The sequence below is a fragment of the Mytilus californianus genome, unplaced genomic scaffold (genome assembly GCF_021869535.1).
Source record: "Mytilus californianus isolate M0D057914Y unplaced genomic scaffold, xbMytCali1.0.p SCAF_14, whole genome shotgun sequence".
Classification (NCBI taxonomy): domain Eukaryota; kingdom Metazoa; phylum Mollusca; class Bivalvia; order Mytilida; family Mytilidae; genus Mytilus; species Mytilus californianus.
The window spans coordinates 24,146,896-24,168,013 of NW_026262626.1; the positions used below are offsets into that span (position 1 = coordinate 24,146,896).

At 33.7% G+C, this 21,118-nt stretch overlaps 1 protein-coding gene across 1 annotated transcript; it reads right to left on the bottom strand.

The window, feature by feature from the left end:
• Positions 1-7,464: 7,464 nt before the first annotated feature.
• On the bottom strand, positions 7,465-10,486 carry LOC127724931 (uncharacterized). The gene is made up of 2 exons (XM_052231933.1): positions 10,378-10,486; positions 7,465-8,451 (listed from the first exon to the last, which is right to left on the bottom strand). The coding sequence occupies exons 1-2, from the start codon at positions 10,484-10,486 to the stop codon at positions 7,877-7,879; spliced, it is 684 nt and encodes a 227-aa protein (XP_052087893.1). The 3' UTR covers positions 7,465-7,876.
• Between the last annotated feature and the right edge of the window lie 10,632 nt (positions 10,487-21,118).

Below are 21,118 nucleotides of genomic sequence, written 5' to 3' on the forward strand. Positions count from 1 at the left end.
ACAAAAGTTTTTAATTATAAATTTTAATTTTGATATTTAATTATTATTCTTACATTTTAATTCCAGTGAAATATGATTTAATCAGAGCCGGCAAAATATTAACTGCCTTAAAGATATTATCATGCTGAAATTTTTTAAAAATGTTTAGTTTTTACCTATCACAGTTTCTGCAAAAACGCTCACATTGGTAAATCAAAGTGCTGGATAGCACCTCTGGGAAGTTTGCAACTGTAGATGTTATTATTTCAAATAGGTTATAGATGTGTATTATTTCAAATATGTATTTAATCACAGCTTTGATGTTTTTAACTAAACCATTTTCTTTTTAGCAATTATCAAAAATCACTTTTTTTCATATGTTTGTCATATAAAATTTTGATATTTTCTATTTCAATCTAAAACTGTTGTTCTGAAATAATCAAATATACAATAAGCTCTGTTAATTTCTTTATATCCCCATGCCTTATCTAGGAACTGTGATTTTATAGAATTTTTTTCCATTTGTAACTGGGCATAACCCTAACCATAACTGTAAAATGACGGCACCAAAATTCAAACTTGATCTTGGTTTTGTGGTTAAAAGTATTGTGTATAAGTTTCGTAACATTTGGTTGAGGCAAACTGAAGTTAGAGCACGGAAAAAATCGTAAGTGGTCTGCGGAACCCGGTATATCGCCTACTTTTGCTGTTAATCAACAAAAATGAGGAAAAAAATTAAAAACAATATTCCTCTCTATACTATCTTTTAATTGTAAGAAGCATCTGTCCAAGTTTGGTAAAATCCGGGATAGTTTATGAATCTAATTCCATTAATAAGTAAAATACGGAAAAAGAAGAACAAAAATTTAAACTAAATTTCCTTCTAGATACTAGCTTTTGATCATAAACAAGCTTCTGTCCAAGTTTGGTACAAATCCAGGATAGTTGAAGAAAGTTATTAAAATTTTAAAAATTTTAGTCACAGAGTGAATGTTATCATGGTTATGTTTCCTGGCAGAAAAACTAAGTCCATGGCCATTTATAAGTAAAATACTGATAAAATGGATTTTTTTTTACAAAATTTAGTTCTGGGTACTATGTATCATATGATCATAAACAAGCTTCTGTCCAAGTTTGGGAGAAATCCAGGATAGTTTAAGAAAGTTATTAAAATTTCAAAAATATTAACCAGAGTGAATATTTGTGGACGCCGCAGACAAAATGTAGGATCGCTATGTCTCGCTTTTTCGACAAAAGTCGTTGGCTCGACAACAATCACACAATTTTTGAATTTATAAAGGGGCATAACTCTAGAACAGTAAAACTGACACAACCATAACTCAAATTTAATCAGTATTTTGTGATAATGAGCAATGTGTATAAGTTTCATAACATTTGGTTGAGACAAACTAAAGTTAGAGATCGTAAACAAAAATATCCAAGCAACTTTTCCATTTGTTAAGGAGCACAACTCATAGAATTGTAAAATCGACGCCACCAAAGCCTTCAACTTGACCTGTGTATTGTGGAATTAAGTACTGCCTATAAGTTTCATACAATTTGGTTTAGGAAAACTAAAGTTAGAGAACAGAAACCAATTTGTTAAGGACCATAACTCTAGAATTGTAAAATAGACGCCAACAAAATTCAACTTGACCTGTGTTTTGTGGAAATAAGCATTTCGTATAAGTTTCATACAATTTGGTTTAGGAAAACTAAAAGTTAGAGACCAGAAACCAATATTTGGATGTACGGACGTATGTACAAGTAAGCCGGGGACGTACATACTTACAGAAGAAAAGGGTAAAACTTAATATGGCGGGGACATAACAATAGCAGTATGACGACAGGAATAAAAAGTTTATATGCACTAGATTCATAGAGGACCGCCGCTTTGTCAAAATATAAACAAGTTGCATTCAGTAATGTCAGTCATGAATACGGGAGTCTTTCGATACTATCGGGCTTTTACTTTATATTTAATAATAAACATTCGTAAATATCGTACATAGTAAAAAATTATGCGGGAAAATGTTCATTCATGAAATATTCATGAATGAAACGATGTCTCGCGTAGATTTCTTTTGATTTTCTCTTCAGCGCATGGCAAATCCGCGAAGTAGTGTTTGTGATACTCATTTTCAAAATAAAGTTAAATTCACCTGAATTGTCGGTGAACACTCATTCCATTTTTATTCCAGCTGTAATCTTTTCAAAAGGACTAAAAATTTCAATAGCATCGTCCTAGAATCCGTATTCAAACACTAGTACTACATTATCTCGGAGCAGAACATTTGCGATAGTCTGTCACCGGAAGTTTGAGGCCGACGCCTAAGGAAAGTATTGCTATAGCAAACTCCCAAAAATAGTCTTTCCAGGACATACTTCGTATAAATCATGAATTCACAATTGTTAACTTATTTGTTGATCTTATTTATTCCTCTTCAGTTTCCTTTAAAATTTATTTCTTATAGTTTCTAACAAAAATGCAAAAAAAGAAGATAAAAATTGTCTTTGAAGGACAATAACTCCTATAAGGGGTCATTTGAGGATTTCCTCTTATTTGTAGTTCTTATTGATTGTGCTGAACATTTTTGATGTCTAGTTCTTCCCTATCGCCAGTTTCTAGGGAAATGAAAAAGAAACGGACAAGTCCTACAAATGATCAATTGACAATTTCGGTAATGATGACTTATAGATCTTATTGTGCTACATGTAATTAGTTTCTCTCTATCATAGTTTTTGCAACAACAAAAAAGTCTTTCAAGGGTAATTACTCCTAGAAAGGACAATTGACAAATTGGCCATCTTGACTGATCGTAATGTTTTGGTCTAAAATAATCTATGTAAAGTTTTATTCTATCTATAATATTTGTAAAGATAGTGACCAAACAATTCTGCAAAGAAGACATTTCAGTGGCAATAACTCCAAAAAATAGATAGACATTGACCTGATGATCATGTTTACCATTGTCAATCTTGCTTTAACTGTTTTAGTTTTTGGTATAAGCCAACAACTGCGGCCCTCAAACCCATTCCCCCTATGGTCTATTTAGTTTTGGCAACTATGGTTATGTTTGCTCAAGTATTTTTATAGTAATATCTTACTATACAAATCCTTGGTTTGCTGATAAATGAAATAGGATTTTATTATTTTGGGAAAAATAGAATTCTTCAGTATTCAGGACATTTTGGAAATATTTGACCAAGCTGTTTCAGAGAAGATTCTACGATAGATGACGATGGACGTCAAGTGATGACAATAGCTCAATTGGTCTTTTGTGAAACTTCACAAACTAATTAGTTTTTATACTTTAGTGTCCAACTCGTGAGCCAGGCCCTTCCCAAATGACATTTGAAGTTTGTTCTAATGCTTTGCTGGAAAAACTGTCCCTGGTTAGTGGAACAGTTGGAGGCAGACAAAAATGTTTAACTCTACCACATTCTTTTCAACATATCCCATGTCAGGAGCCTGTAATTCTGTGGTTTTCTGCTTTATATCATTTTGACGAGTTAAGCCCTTTTCAAATGATATTTATAATATTTTGTTCTTATGTTGTACTGTTAAACCACTGTTTCAGGTTAGCAGGAGGGTTAGGGCTAGCAAACTAATTTTACCCTGCTACTTTCTGTATGTGCCTGTCGTAAGTCAGGAGCCTGTTATACAGTGGTTGTCCTTGGTTCATGTTTGTCATATTTTATTTGTTATAAATTAGGCTGAATTTTTCTCAATTGACTTGTTTCATATATGTCATGTCCGTGCTTATCACAGCAGACTAAAAGGGTATGACCTTTTTTCATTGTTGAAGGCTGTATGATTTCCTATAAATGTTTTCATCTATTTCATTTGAACTTTGGTGGATAAGTAGTCACAATTGGATTCATACCACATCTTATTTTTATCATAATTAAATGAGGATTAAGGAACTTGAATTTGGTGTAAATGGGACCAAAGTTAAATTGAAAACACATCACAAGGTATAGCTGACTCATATAAACCCTGAAACCAAATTTCAGTAATCCTTGTAATATAGTTCCTTAGAAAGATGCAACAAAAAATATTCATGGGACAGATGGACGGATGGACAGACAGACGGAGGTAAAACAGTATACCCCCACTTATTTTAAAAGCAGGGTTATTAAACTAGAGGCTCTCAAGAGCCTGTGTCGCTCACCTGTATTTACTGATGCTTTGGAAATCATGTAAAATAAGGTTAAAATCATAATTAATAGTATTAGATATTAGATATTATAATGATATCTAAGATAATAACAAAAAACTGCAAAATTTTTGTAAAATTACTAACTCAGGGGCAGCAACCCAACAACAGGTTGTCGGATTCGTCTGAAAATTTCAGGGCAGATAAATCTAATTCTGATGAACATTTTTGCCACCTGTCAGATTTGCTCTAAAAGCTTTAGTTTCAGAGATATAAACCAAAAACTGCATTTTACCCCTATGTTCTATTTTTAACCAAGTCGGCCATGATGGTTGGAAGGCGGGGTCATCGGACAAATTTTTTAAACTAGATACCCTAATAATGATTATGGCCAAGTATGGTTAAATTTGTCTCAGTAGTTTCAGAGAAGAAGATTTTTGTAAGAGATTACAAAAATTTACAAAAAATTGTTAAAAATTGACTATTAAGGGCAATAACTCCTAAAGGGGTCGACTGACAATTTTGGTCATGACAACTTATTTGTAGATCTTACTTTGCAGAACATTATTGCTGTTTACAGTTTATCTCTATCTATAATAATATTCAAGATAATAACCAAAAACTGCAAAATTTCCTTAAAATTAACAATTCAGGGGCAGCAACCCAACAACAGGTTGTCAGATTTGTCTGAAAATTTCGAGGCAGATAGATCTTGACCTGATAATCAGTTTTACCCTATGTCAGATTTACTCTAAATGCTTTGGTTTCAGAGATATAAGCCAAAATCTACATTTTACCCCTATGTTCTATTTTTAGCCATGGCGGCCATCTTGGTTGGTTGGCGGGGTCATCGGACACATTTTTAAACTAGATACTTGAATGATGATTGTGTTTAAGTTTGGGTGCATTTGGCCCAGTAGTTTCAGAGGAGAAGATTTTTGTAAAAGTTTACGGACAGGACGCAAAGTGATGAGAAAAGCTCACTTGACCTTTCAGGTCAGGTGAGCTAAAAACAAACAAATATATCATATCATTTCTAATAATTTTTACATTGAAACTTTAACAACTAAAAAATTACAACTAGGAAACTAAAATTGATACTATAACTGTTAACTTATTTCATTGCATAAATATATAGGCTTTTTAATTCAATTTTAGTCTTTCAGATTACATTCCTGGCATGTAATTTATTTCCTTACAACAGATAGATGACCTTTACCTGAAAATATTAACTTATCACAGCCATGTGCTCTCTGGAAGTAGTATAAAACAACATTCATTCCAATGATTTACAATCAAAATCACACTTATATATATATCGGATTACTCTTGTCCATGTTTTATGAAAAATTTACAAAATGAATGTACTGCTCTTTTGAAATGTGAAAGTATTGATTCTCTGAATATTTTTCAGGCAACTTATATCATGTTGACATATTGGACAGCAAAATAAGAAAAGAAAAAAGACTAAAACCACCACAAACTTTAAGTTGGACATCAGAACCACAACTATACACAAAATTGGCAGCCTGCCTGAATTTTGATAGTCAAGAATTAAATTGGTTTATAACAGTGTAATAAATCATGTTACATCCTTGTATATTCTGTTAAGAAAATTAATTACCAATATTTTATTTACATACATTGTATGGTAAACAAGAGTGCACATGCTGAAATGTCTCGCCTTCTTTACTAATCATTGATATTATGTTGATAGTCCTAAATATAAAGCTTTACTACAACTATCACATAAACTTAACATGATCCGAGAAAATGAGGTCAAGGTCATATAAACCAAACAAGAAATACATGTACACCTTACAATCATTCAATACACTAAATATGGTTGACCTATTGCTTATAGTTTATCTAAGAAACAGACTTAACAATAAAACTAAACATTGACCAATGAACCATGAAAATGAGGTCCAGGTCATATGAACCATGCCGGACAGACATGTACATCATAATTCTTCCATACAACAAACGAACAAATAAAGTTGACCTATTACTTATAGTTTAAGAAAAACAGACCAAAACACAAAAACTTAACACTGAGCAATGAACCCTGAAAATGAGGTCAAGGTAAAATAAAACCTGAGAGACTGACATGTACATCATAAAATATGTCCATACACCATATATAGTTGACCTATTGCTTATAGTATTAGAAAAAAAGTCAAAAACTCAAAAACTTAACTCTGCATGACCACTGAACCATGAAAATGAGGTCAAGGTCAGATGACACCTGCCAGCTAGATATGTACCCCTTACAATCATTCCATACACCAAATGTAGTAGACCTATTGCATACAGTATAAGAAAAACGGACCAAAACACAAAAACTTATCTATAACCACTGAACCATGAAAATGAGGTCAAGGTCAGATGACACCTGCCAGTTGGACATGTACACCCAGTCTTCACGATGAACTGCTAAATCTGCAGGCCCGGAGCTCAATTTTTGAAAATTTTTAGTTAGATTCTGTCGGCTTGTAGATATGATTTTTACAGGCCCAAGAGCAATTTTACAAGCCTGGGCTGCCTGGGCTGCCTGGGCTGCCACTCAGCGTGAAGACTGTACACCTTACAGTCCTTCCATACACCGAATATACAAGACCTATTGCTTATAGTAACTGAGATATGGACTTGACCACAAAAACTTAACCTTGTTCACTGATCCATGAAATGAGGTAGAGGTCATGTGAAAACTGTATGACAGGCATGAGGACCTTGCAAGGTACGCACATACCAAATATAGTTATCCTATTACTCATAATAAGAGAAATTAACATTACAAAAAATCTTAACTATTATTTCAAGTAGTCACTGAACCATGAAAATGAGGTCAAGGACAATGGACATGTGACAGACGGAAACTTAGTAACATGAGGCATCTAAATACAAAGTATGAAGCATCCAGGTCTTTCACCTTCTAAAATATAAAGCTTTTAAGAAGTTAGCTAATGCCGCCGTAGTAGCCTCCGAAGGATCACTATCCCTAAGTCGAGCTTTCTGCGACAAAAGTCGCAGGATCGACAAAATTAAAGAACAGTTAAAAATATTGATTACTCCTAGATGAAATGTAAGAAATTATCTCCCCTTTTCTCTTCTGCAGAGGAAATTTTTTAATGCACTTTTTTGTTTAAAAAATTCACCTTAGATTTATCATATTTTTCAATAGAAAAATTATTCTCATTACATAAATACAAAACATATATATACCAAATTTATTTAATTTTATATGCACAGCTTTTTAGTTCATACATGTATTAGCAAGGATTTGTATAGCAAGATCTTACTATAAAAAATCGTTGATATTTATTGATAAACAAATCATGGAATAACTGAGTTATGAAAAGTACATGGTTAACATGGTTTAACCTTTAGAGTCCTTGATAATTGCAATATCAAGTTCTTTGCAAATTATACACAAAAAATCAGTCATTTTGTTGTAAGTCAAGAATGTTTAGGTCAATAAATCTGGATATATAAATGTATTTTCATGATTTTACTGGTGATCAAATATTTCATTGCAGCTAATGTATAAGTATTTTGACATAATAAACACAAGATAATCATTTATGTAGCTGTTGAAAACCATGTCCAGTCAGGTCAAATCAATGAATTAATACAAGAACAATATTGTCAATAATACACACCAAAAAGTACTAGCTGAAAAACATTTTAACATTTTTAATTCAGGTCAAATCTTACAAGTTTATCTATATCTATGTCTAAAGGAATCCAACAAAAGAATTCAGGATCCTAATTTTCTTTTCAGGTACTTTTGGCACAGGATCAATCTCTCTTTTCAACCCTTTATTTACAGGTTCAGTAATTCTTTTGGTGACCAACACTTTCTTTTCATCCTTCCCAGAAGTTTTATTTCCATTTTGGTCCTTTGGCAAATTTTCTTTGTTTTCGACATTCCCATTCATGTCATTTCCTAATGTTTTATTCCCATTTTGGTCTTTTGGCAAATTTTTGTTGTTTTTGTTATTCCCATTCTCATCATTTCCTGATGTTTCAGTCTGATTTTCAACTTCTGTCGTAACGAAACTGACATCATCTTCATCGTCATCCCCTCCTTTACAAATATTTATCCACGTTTCAAGAGAATCGTCTGCGTTTTCCTGATCGTCCTCGCTAAGAGACCTGTAGCCCTCCATTAAATCCTCAATATCAACATCTTCCACATTATCTCTATTGTCATTGAAAAATTCTTCAAATGCATCTCCCCAAAAACAGTCAAAATGGTACCATTCTGTCCAAGGCCAGGTATCATGAACTACACCAATTCTTAAGTCACCTGTGAAAAAAAATTTGTTTAAATTACTGCATTATAATATATATAAATACTGGTTGTGTATCAGTTAGATGATAAAACAAAGAGTTGTCCTGTTGAGATTCCAATACTTGAAGTCCCACCTTTGCCCATTACTGTGGATTCAATTATTTTGGCAAAATGAGGAAAAACTATTTTTCATAGATATTAATTTGGTTACTGTATGCGTTTTTTTCAAAAGTCTGCATGTTAGTTTATAGACATCATTGCATAGAACTCAATATCAAAAATCTTCTTTCATTGTTTTTGTCATTACCACACTGCCTGGTATTATACATTGTATTCTTGGGAGGGTTGAGATGTCACTATAAACATGATTAACCCCAACGCATTTTTCCGCCTGTCCCAACTCAAGAGCCTCTGTCCTCTTTATTTTAGTCTTGTATTTTTTTTAAAATCTAGTGCAATTATTTGTTTAGGGTTTAGTGTGACATCAATTTTCACTGAACTATAAAATTGAGAAATGGAAAATGGAAATGGGGAAGATGTCAAAGAGTACATATTTTTGTTTAGAGGCCAGTTGAAGACCGCCTCTAGGCGTGTGATTTTCTTGTTGAGTTGAAGACCCATTGGTGGCCTTGGGCTGTTTTCTGCTCTTTGGTCAGGTTGTTGTCTCTTTGACACATTCCCCATTTCCTTTCTCAATTTTATTGTACTGTCTTGTTTGTATTTATCTGATAATGATTGCATCTTTGTTATTGTACCTGAGGGACCTTAATTATTGGAAAAAACACATATTGTAATGTACTGTATGGTAAAAAAAATGTGTACATGTATACAAAATGTAGGTAATATTAGGAATTCCTTTACCATGTTTACCCGCAAAATCCATGAAAATTGTTACCCCGCAAAAAATAATGAGAATCACTACTTAAATCATGAATGCAAGTTTTTATTGTTGTCAACCTAATTAATTTAATTTAAACATCATGAACATGGCAAAAATTTCTGAACTTACAGTATCATAGGCGGATCCAGAGGAGGGGGGGCCTGGGCCCCCCTTTTGTGGGAAAAATTTGGTTGATTATATAGGGAATCACTGAAGCATGACTGGAGCAGGCCCCCCTTTAGGTCAGTCAGCGGGCCCCCCTAATGAAAATTTCTGGATCCGCCACTGAGTATACATGGTATATAGTGTTCATAAAAGTATGCATAGTCTCTGTGCATATGAATTCACAGTTCTAATGATCAGGGGTTTTCCAGAGATAATACACCTTATCGCTATTGCCGGCTGACCCGAGAATCTGTACGTCCCGCTTGAACTTTTGACGTCATACAACAATCACTTTTCCATTGTGGCGTCAGATATTTTGTATTGTAACATCAAAATTTTACTGGAACCTGTGTGATGTCCAGTAATGGCGGACAAATAGTGATAAGGTGTATTACAAGTTGATGAGCCAAATGCCAATCAAAAGAAATCCTATGGGCCCTTAAAGTAAAGCCGGGGCACAGCCCCTGTAGGAGGGCCAGTCTGAAAATGATTTCAATAACATTTTCATGTTGAAGTTCCAATTTGCAGGGACTAAACTTATAAGGGAGCAACCATTCAACTTAAAAAAGGGGGGGGGGGGGGGTTCTGATCATGTTAAGTTTTTCGACGCTATCTGATCAAATTATTTAACACTTTAAGGTATGGGGGTATCATGGATTCAGAATAATTCTTTTGTCCTCTACTTGACCACAATATTTTTGTTCATCAAATTTGGGATAAGAATGTGAAGTAAAGACCCACCTCCCCCCCCCCCCCCCCCTTTTTGAAGTTAAATTTTCGCTCCCAAAGAACAATATAAAATGGTGTGGCCGAATCGATTAAGGCCGGAACGACTGTGACCAGCCGAACTCAGTACTATTTTAAAACTAAACTTGAAAATGTTCAAATTAAAGTACCTTCAGCTATCTTAGAACAACCCAGTATTGATTTACACTGTGATCTACTTGATCGGGCATACTCGATCTTCAACAAATGTTGATTTCTATTTACATTCATAAGATGCATATTCCAGAACAAAGAGCAAGCCATGGTGTCAAACTATCATCTGCAGCAGATGTGAATTATAGGGTTGGCGGGAAATGTGGTTATCTCCCCTGAAAAAAAAAAACCATTTGAGTTCGAGTTCGGGTTAGTCTGGGATTCTGACACAATATTCTCAATACCGTAAGCGGACTTCCGGTTCGAATATAGCTTATATTTGAATTGCAAAATCGAAAATATTTCATCAGGATTCCAGGTTAGAGTTCGGGTTAGAAATTGAGTCCAAGTAAATGTTTGAAACAAGTTTGTTTTAGAGTTTAACATGTTTAAACTTATCTTAAATTTGTTCAGAATATGATTATGAAAATTTTACCATTTATCCATCATTACAGTTATATCAAGGATTTGTATATGGTAGTTTAATACTTTACACTAATCCTTGGTTATATATGAAATGTTATGAGGGGCGTAAAAGGGGGGGGGGGGGGTATCTGCACGGAAGAACGCGAAATTGAAAATTGCCATTTCACGTTGAACGAACAATTAAAAATTTCTTGCACGTCAGTGATCTTTTCACCGATTTCACAAAACACGGTGAATAACGAACCTTTTTCACGGCTGCACGTGAAATAAAAATGGCAAAACACGTTGCACGAAAATAACCCTTTTTGATAAATGCAAGATATTAAGAATCGCTAACTTTAGCATAATAAATCTAATAAAACAGCACACACATCAGAATAAGTACTACATTCACTAGCCATTGAAACTGGGAGATACAGTAAACCAAAAGCTTTAGAAACAAAAGATTCCGTATGCAAATCTTGCGGAGATAAAGTAGAAGATGAAGTGCATTTCCTTTTTTGGTGTCTCCTATATAAAAGCCTTCGGGAGAAGTTTGATCTGGGACTATTATACTATAGTCCCAGGTTTGATATATTATATTTTCCAATTTTTTTTTAAAGATGATGATATCAAATCAGTAATATATTTACCTAATCCAATCCAAATAATTTGGCTAATGACAAACAAATACAAAATTATTCAGTGAGACAAGCTTTCGAAGAACTAGATAATGCTTAGTGTCAGTTGCTACAACTTGATCTACCATAAATTATGGAAGTCAGACTGTACTATACAAAAAAAACACACTTTGAGTATAATATATGTCATGTGTGTACAAGTTCTCATTTTATACAAATTATAACTAATTACAAAAAATAATTGTACAAAATTAATTATAATTTTTATGTAACTGTATACAAATTATAATTTGTCCAAAAATGCACTGATATTGTTGTAATCTGGCTGTGACCATTGAGGGAGAGCACCATTTTGTATCTTTTAGAAGTTCTTCCATAAGCATGCATAGTAAGCTATAAAAGGCATAGAAATGACAAGTATAAATATATGATTCACAGCAACAAACAACAACCGTGCACTGAATCATTTGTGTGAATTACAGGCTCCTGACTTGGGATAGGCAAATACAGAATGTTGCAGTGTTAAACGTGTTTCCTGGCGTCAACCCTCGATTTTTATTACATATAACCTGGTCAATGACGTCACAAACAGTACAAAATAAGTACAAACTATAAAAAAAAATCAAGCTTTAACTCACAAGATGCACAAAAATTAAAACATAAAACCTTAACAAAAACACAAAATCTAGATCTGAGTGACCTGGCACGGTTAATATATCATTTCCCAGGAGAGACTCATGCAGTACTTGCAGTTCAAATTTTCCCCAATGAAACCTACAGAATTCAATCTAATTAAAATTAAATCTCCGCACTTGCTCCTCGTTGTTTATATGTCGCGCGTGGGAGCCACGCGTGCGGAGATTTAATTTTAATTAGATTGTACAGAATTAGACTTATAACCGGGTTTGTACTAGCATGAGTAACACATACATGTGATGGACTGTGAAACTCAGATCAGGAGATTGGGAAATTTTGGTCAGGAGATTAGGACTCAGATCAGGAGGTTTTTAATCGACATAAATTTTGTCGTAAATGTAACCCTGTGCTGTAAAAATTGTCTTTTAAAGTGTGTTTTCTTCAACTTTCCATCTGAATGTATTATGTTTATAGTACCCTTGTACTAATAAAGATTCTCTATCTTTATTAAATTTTTTAATCCATATCTTTTTTATCATTATTTTATAGAGCAATCTTTGCATTCTGAGCATTTGTTTAACTATCTGCAATTGCAATTAGTTTTTATTTGCATACTCACAAACACATTTAAACTAGAGGCAAAGGATTTAGATATGTAGTTGTTATATAAATTTCAATTTAAGCCTTGAAAGGAAGTATAGAACCCTCAAATAATTTTCAAATTATTATATTTTTATTTGTCCTAAGACATTTAAAATCATTTAATTACCATCATTTTATAATTATTTGTTCAATTTATATTTTATTTATATTCTTTTAAAAATTTACATTATTTAAAGGAATAAACTTGAGATGGTTCAACGTCGGGCTGCTAGGTATGCCTGTAATCGTTATCACAACACCAGTAGCGTTACAGACATGCTCAATACTCTAAATTGGCCTACCTTACAACAACGCAGACTTAAAACTAGACTTATAATGTTCTATAAAATTGTTCACCATATTGTCGCTGTACCATCAGAATTACTCATACCAACAGACAATAGAACCCGGCAAATTCATCCACAAACTTACAGAAACCTACTTACATTAAAGACTGCTACAAATATTCATTTTTTCCGTTTACTATTACACAATGGAATGTACTACCTCCAAAGGTAGTACTTTCTCCCACTCTAAATATATTTAGAGAACAGTTGACACCTACTGTTCTCTACAATATAGAACAGTAAACCTAGTAGTTATGTATATAGTTTTAACCACATGTCATGTTAGTATTTGTTTATTTTTGGCACTATTCTTTTGTAAATACTTATTTATTATTATCCTACGCATGCGCAACAGTTAGTAATCATCAAAATCTGATGGATAACTGGATACCATAAGAAGAAGAAGGAAAGTAACTTAAAACAGGATAAATCAATGGAAGTAACCCAATAAATACACAAAGTTTTTATTACACAACGGCAGTTAGCCTGAGGTAAAAAATCGTTGATTACCAGTATGTTTGACACCCAAGCTGACAAGTGAAGCCATATAATTATGCATGTTATTGATTTACAGGTGAAATATAACTTCAGGTAATGTCAGTTACACCAGATGTCTGTGATGATATGTTGGGCAGAAATTTTTCATTCATGAAAAATTTCATACACGGGATTTTTTTCTCTTCAACGGGAGGTCGGGAGGAGACCCCTGAAAACGTCGGGAGGTTCACATGTATGGTAACACGACGGGTGCCACATATGGAGCAGGAATTGCTTACCCTTCCGGAGCACCTGAGATCACCCCTGGTTTTTGGTAGGGTTCGTGTTGCTCAATCTTTAGTTTTTTATGTTGTACTTTGTGTACTATTGTTTGTGTATTGGTCTTTTTCTTTTTTAGCCATGGCGTGTCAGTTATTTTCGACTTATGAGTTTGAATGTCCCCCTGTTATCTTTCGCCTCACATTTTGAAAATTAACCCTTTTGTGGGAAACATTGGTTGATTATTTTGGGAATCATTGAAGCATGACTGGATCGGGCCCCCTCTTGATCCCTCTTTAGCAGTCAGTGGGACCAATCCCGGCCCCTTTATGATTTTTTTTCTGGATCCGCCACTGTCGTGTAAATATATAAATGAGCAGAGACCAATTTGAGTCCAATCGGTGAACATGTATAAAAAAGAAGATGTGGTATGATTGCCAATGAGACAACTCTCCACAAGAGACCAAATGACACAGAAATTAACAACAATAGGTCACCGTACGGCCTTCAACAATGATCAAAGCACATACCGCATAGTCAGCTATAAAAGGCCCCGAAATGACAAATGTAAAACAATTCAAACCAGAAAACTAACGGCCTAATTTATGTACAAAAAATGAACGAAAACAAATATGCACATCAACAAACGACAACCGCCGAATCACAGGCTCCTTACTTGGGACAGGCACATACATACAGAATGTGGCGGGGTTAAACATTTTAAATTAGCGGGATCCAAACCCTCTCCTAACCTGGGACAGTGGTGTAACAGTACAACATAAGAACGAACTATAAAAATCAGTTGAAAAAAGGCTTAACTCATCAGATGGATACAAATAGAAATACATCTAACAAAAACTCAGAGTGAACGATGCCGGGTACTTGTATATCCCAACAACAAAAAGACCCTTAGTACTGATCTGAGGGGACTAGCAGTTACTGACAGCTAGATCAAAGCCACTAACAAATAATAAAAAAAATAAATGTGGATAGTGTCCTCATGTGGACACAGATGATGCCCCCGCTTGCATATCTAATAGTTATAAAGGGACATAACTGAAGAACGGTAAAAGTGACGCTACCCAAATTTGAACTTGATCTGAGTTTTGTGGTAATAAGCATTGTGTGTAAGTCTCATAACACTTGGTTGAGGCTAACTAAAGTAGAGAACAGAAACTAAAAATTCAGCAATTTTTCTATTTGTAAACACGCATGACTCTAGAACGGTTATGTATAAGTTTTATAACATTTGGTTGAGACAAACTAAAGTTAGAGATCGGAAACGAAAAAATTCAGCAATTTTTATGTTTATAAAGGGACATAACTCAAGAATGGTAAAAGTGTCGCCACCAAATTTCGTACTTAATCTGTATTATGTAGTAATAAGCATTGTGTATAAGTTTCATAACATTTGGTTGAGGCAAACTAAAGTTAGAAAACGGAAACAAAAAATTTGTACTTGATCTTAGTTTTGTGGTAATGAATATTGTCAGAAGTCCATTACTGGACTTCTGATATTGTGTATAGGTTTCATAATGTTTGGTTGGGGCAAACTTAAGTTACAGAATGGAAACTAAAAATTTTGCAATCTTTCGATTTATAAAGGGGCATTACTCAATAATGGTTAAAGTGACACTACCAAATTCAACTTGATCTGTGTTTTATCAGTGGAAGTCAAAATTAAACATTGCATTGTATAAAGCATTGATTGTAGTTGATTCAACTATAATCATGGACAAAGAAAGATAACTCCAATTTTAAAAATTACTTTATATTTAGAAGAAAATAAAATTTTTGCAATTTTTCCATTTATAAAGGGGCATTGCTCTAGGACGGTTAAAGTGACGCCACCAAAATTCAAACTTGATCTGTGCTTTGTGGTAATACGCATTGTGTATAAGTTTCATAACATTCGGTAGAGGCAAACTTAAGTTAGAGAACGGAAACTAAACATTTGGCAATTTTTCCATTTATAAAGAGGCATAACTCTAGAACAGTTAAAGTGATGCCACCAAAATTCAAACTTTATCTGTGTTTTGTGGTAATAAGCATTGTGTATAAGTTTCATAAAATTTGGTTGAGGTAAACTAAAGTTAGAGAATGGAAACGAAAAATTCAGCATTTTTTCCATTTGTAAAGGGGCATCACTCTAGAACGGTTAAAGTGACACCACAAAAATTCAAACTTGATCTGTATTTTGTGGCAAAAAGCATTATGTATAAGTTTCATAACATTTGGTTGAGGCAAACTAAAGTTAAAGAACGGAAACGAAAAATTCAGCAATTTTTCCATTTGTAAAGGGGCATAACTCTAGAACGGTTAAAGTTAAAGAGGCAAACTAAAGTTAGAGAACGGAAACCAACTTTGGGACGTACAAACGTACGTGACAAGGGTAAAACTTAATGCCCCTTCCGCTATGGCGGGGGCATAAAAACCCTCTGAAGATCCTGGAAAAAAAACATGTAGTTATTTTAGTTAGAGAACGGAAACTAAACATTTGGCAATTTTTCCATTTATAAAGAGGCATAACTCTAGAACGGTTAAAGTGACGCCACCAAAATTCACACTTGATCTGTGTTTTGTGGTAATAAGCATTGTGTATAAGTTTCATAACATTTGGTTGAGGCAAACGTAAGTTAGAGAACGGAAACTAAAAATTTTGCAATTTTTCCATTAATAAAGGGGCATAACTCTAGAACGGTTAAAGTGACGCCACCAAAATTCAAACTTGATCTGTGTTTTGTGGTAATGAGCATTGTGTATAAGTTTCATAACATTTGATTGAGGCAAACTCAAGTTAGAGAACGGAAACCAATTTTGGGACGTACGGACGGACGTACGTACGTACGTACGTACAGACGGACAAGGGTAAAACTTAATGCCCCCACCGCTACGACGGGGCATAATCATGCATCTAAGACTAAATAATCAATCAGTACACATCCAACATCCAATGGATTTAGTGTAAAGACGTCATAAACAGTCAGAGAAAAACATGACCTTGTGCAATGCCAAGATACAGGACCTGGTATCGAAAGATTGTTGATCCATGCAAGTGTAGATGTATATAACAATAATATTTAGTTTGCTTTTAATTTACTGTTAACAAAATCAATATAAATTAATACCAATAAAACAATATTCAACGATCTAATTTAAGTGTTGAATCGGTAACCTTTAAGAATAAGTTTATTTAAAGGATCGATAAGTTTACCAGGATCGTTTCTAAATTTCCGGGCACGGTAAACAACATTTCCGTTAAAATGAGGATGTACTATCCCGTTTGAAATAAATGTTCTACAGGTACAATCAAACTTCAAAACCAAATCTTTATATCTATGGAAGAATTTAGTGAAGGTTTTAAGTAATGTGTGGTAACGAAATCGCTGGCTTAATAATTTACCAGTAATACAAAGATTACGTTCGTCAAAATCAAAAACGTCACAACAAACACGGGCATAGCGAACTAGCTGTGAAATATAATCACCGTAAGATGGTGCCAAAGGAACATCACCTTCCAAAAAGGGAAAATTAACAATAGGGAACGAAAAAATCGTCCCTTTTGTCGTAAATTTTAGTGTAGAGTTCTCCGTGTCAAACCGAAATATCTAAATCTAGGAAAGGACAGTTATTACCGTTTAAAGATTTATTCAAAGTAAGTTCCTTTTGGTAAATTTCGGCAGTATGTTTAGAAAATTCTTGATCATTTAACGAAAAATTTTCATCAAGATAACGGTAAGTGTTGTTGAATTTATCAATTAAATGCAATTTAGACGGGTCTTTATTGAGTTTGGTCATAAACTGTGCTTCGTAACAGTACAAAAACAAGTCTGCTATTAAAGGGGCGCAATTAGTGCCCATTGGAATACCTACAACCTGTCGATAAACTTTGTTGCCGAAACGTACATAAATATTATCAAGGAGAAAATTAACAGCTTCAATCATCTCATCACACCTCCAGTAAGTATATCTAGCATATTTAACTTTCTCGTTATAGAAGAAGGCTGAATGAATGGAGCAAATATATTTGCATTCAGATTTACCAAACGACCATTTAATTAAATATATATATAGGAAAACTTTTGTTTTAGAAGATTGTTTGGAAGTGTAGTGTATAGAGTAGAAAAGTCAAAACTGTCAACACAATCAACAGGACCATCAAAAGCACGTTATTTATCTAAAACATCCAAAGAATTGTTTACACTAAAAGTTAATTCCACTATTTTCATATATTTTATTACAATAGTTTATGATAAGTTCTTTGATAGTAGCTAAGGAACTTGTTAAAAGCACTGAAAGATTAGTTGTAGAACACTTACTAGGGGCCGAGATGAAACGATATTTTACTGTTTTTTTTGTGTGTAGTTTAGCTAGGTAACCAATACATAGTAGGGACCTTCAAATATTCAGAAGAAGCCTTAAGCTGTGATGTGGTTTGATATGTTTATTTACTATATGACTCTCTGTGGAGCGCACGGACTTGAATATAGATGAATTTAAAATTTCATTCGTAAGAACGTCTGTGTAGTATTTCACTCATTCTCAATTTAGGGTCACAATTCTATGTACCGCAGTGTAAAAGACATATTAAACCACAGACTTGTACATTTCTATATATAGTCGGATAGGGGATACCGGTGCGGAGATAGAAATAATTGTTTTCCACATGTAACTCTCACAATTTAAACAAAATCCAGCTTTATGAACGTCAAAAACAGTATTTACGTTACTGTCCACGGCAAGGTATCAAATTATTAAAATCTCAGTCTCGTGTTATTTGAGTTATTTGTGCACAAAAAATTCTGCAGTTATTTGAAGAATTATCATACTTTTCAACTGATACTTGTAAAATGCATACACATAACACATTTTAAAAATCAGATTGAAACGAACTCTAAATTTCCAGTGTCACCAAGTCCAAACTATTTGAATTAATGTGTTTCTTAAACGACGTTAGCACTGCATTAAATGTAGTTATAGTAAACAAAACCTATTTGTTTTATTCCTTAGACACATTGTTTTAGCTGACAAATATCAAATATAGCAAAATTGTTCTGTTCACATTGATTTTGCATTTTTTTCCATACCAAGGATCATGGTTATAAAAACAGGGGATATTTACGTGTTGCACGACACAACAATAACACATAACTCAAATGTCAACAGCTCTTAGTTATTGGAGAGGTGGAAGTATATGTACAATTTTGACATCTGTACTGTCTTCTACATAAACAGTTAGTATTAACAACGAATTACTATCTAGCCAAAAATATTTACGTTACGGATATTTACGATACAAAATATACCTTTGGAACGGACCCAGGTACTGATCATCATTTTAGCACTTTTCAAAAACAGCGTCTATGACGTCATTGTTTAACACGTTGTTTACAAGATTTCATGGCGTTACATATCCATACATTACAGTAGAGAGATAAAAGCAAATAGAAGAGCAAGGTAACTATGACGATGTTTGATATATATTTTTTCTTACGTTTTGAAATAAACTGATGAAGTAGAAGTTTAATTGTATTCCATGCTTAGTTCTTGTCATTTTCAAATACACTTTTTGTACTGATCATTTACACAAGTTAATTGAATGGGGAAAGTATTTACGTTACGATTGGGTAACGTAAATATTTTACTAACTATAACTGAATTATAGAGTGAATACAATAAAAAAAAAGTTGTCTTTGTGATTTTAAAGTTGGTTTATAGATATATGATGCTAGTTTCAGTGGTTAAAATTCATAGAAATGAATGTTTTTCTACTGTAGCTGCATTAAAAAGATGCGTAGTAATGCTAGAATTGTCGTGGAATTTCACCATTAATTAAGCAATCAAATCAATAAAACGTGCTAAAAATGCATCTCAACATTTATATTATGCTATATCAAGATAACAAAATGAACAAAAAACAATACATACAAGTTTACCAATTACTACAACTAATCTGCCTTTGGGTCTAATTGTAACGTAAATATCAAAATTTTATTATTGCTTAAAGGTAAATTTTTTATTACATTATTATAACATACATTATGTTTACCTAACTAGACTTCTTATTATTCCTATCTTCGTTCAAAACAAAGTGTTTGCTAATATAGTTCATATTTTGATATCACTAAATTAACATAAAACTGGAACATTATAGTTCAGTTTGATGCAACATGTACTCCTTTTTCAGGTATACATGGCTAAGTCACGAAGTCAAATCCAAAAAGAGTACAGAGAGAGAAAGAAATTGAAAGAGGGAAAGAATTATTTAAAGAAAGAATCAGCCAGGGTGATTAAATACTATGTTCCAGCAGCTGAATTGCCAACTAAGGAAAGAAAAAAAAGAAACGAAAGAGCAAAAGTCCACAACCAAACACATAAACGCAAAAGAAATGCAGCAGCAATGGTTTTGAATGAATCTGTTACAGAAAGCAGTGGTTATGAAAGTATAGGTAGCCCATTGGTGGTAAAGTTGCCACTTGTTGGAAGGAGGAAAGGAGGAAAAAAGAAAAATACAAGAGCTTTAGCTAGAGCCCATGGTGCAATGAAGCGTTTGAAAGTAGAAAAGGAAAAGCTTCTGAAAAAATTAAAAGCAAAGTCCAGACAACTGAAAAGGCTCAGCACTAAGATTAATTCCGGAACTAGAAGGCCATCTGAACCTTGTACACCTAACAGCAAAACTGAATTAGAACTGAGAGAATTAAATTTGACACCCAGAAGAAGAGAGAGGGTAAAGCGAAAGTTAATGTTGAAGAATGTGGTGTTGCACGAAATTTCAGAAGCAAGAGCTTCAACTTCGTCCATGTATGAGAGACAGTCCATAGCTAGACTAGTGTCTGGAAAGTTGTCAAAGAAATACAGACTCAATCTTGCTATAAGTAAAGGAACTGGTATATGTAGAAAGACTTTGACAAAAGTGTCCACAAAGCGGGTAAGACCAGACAGACGTATTTGTGCAGTCAAACAGCTTGCTTTAGATGTTGAAGATTTCATGAGCAGAGAAGATAATAGTCGCATGCAACCAGGAAAAGGGGATGCAATTAAGATTTCGAAGGGAGAAAAGAAGCAAACAATTATTCTAACAAATTATCTTGCTGATCTACATAAGAAATTTTCTGCAGAAAACCCTCAAGTGAAAATTTCGTTGGCAACCTTTTGTCGTTTACGTCCACGCCATATCTTAACAGCAAAGTTCATATCCCGAACATCCTGCCTATGTATAAAACATCAGAATATGGCCCTCAAGTGTCGGACACTTAAGAAATACAACATTTTCGTAAGAGAAAATCCTGAAC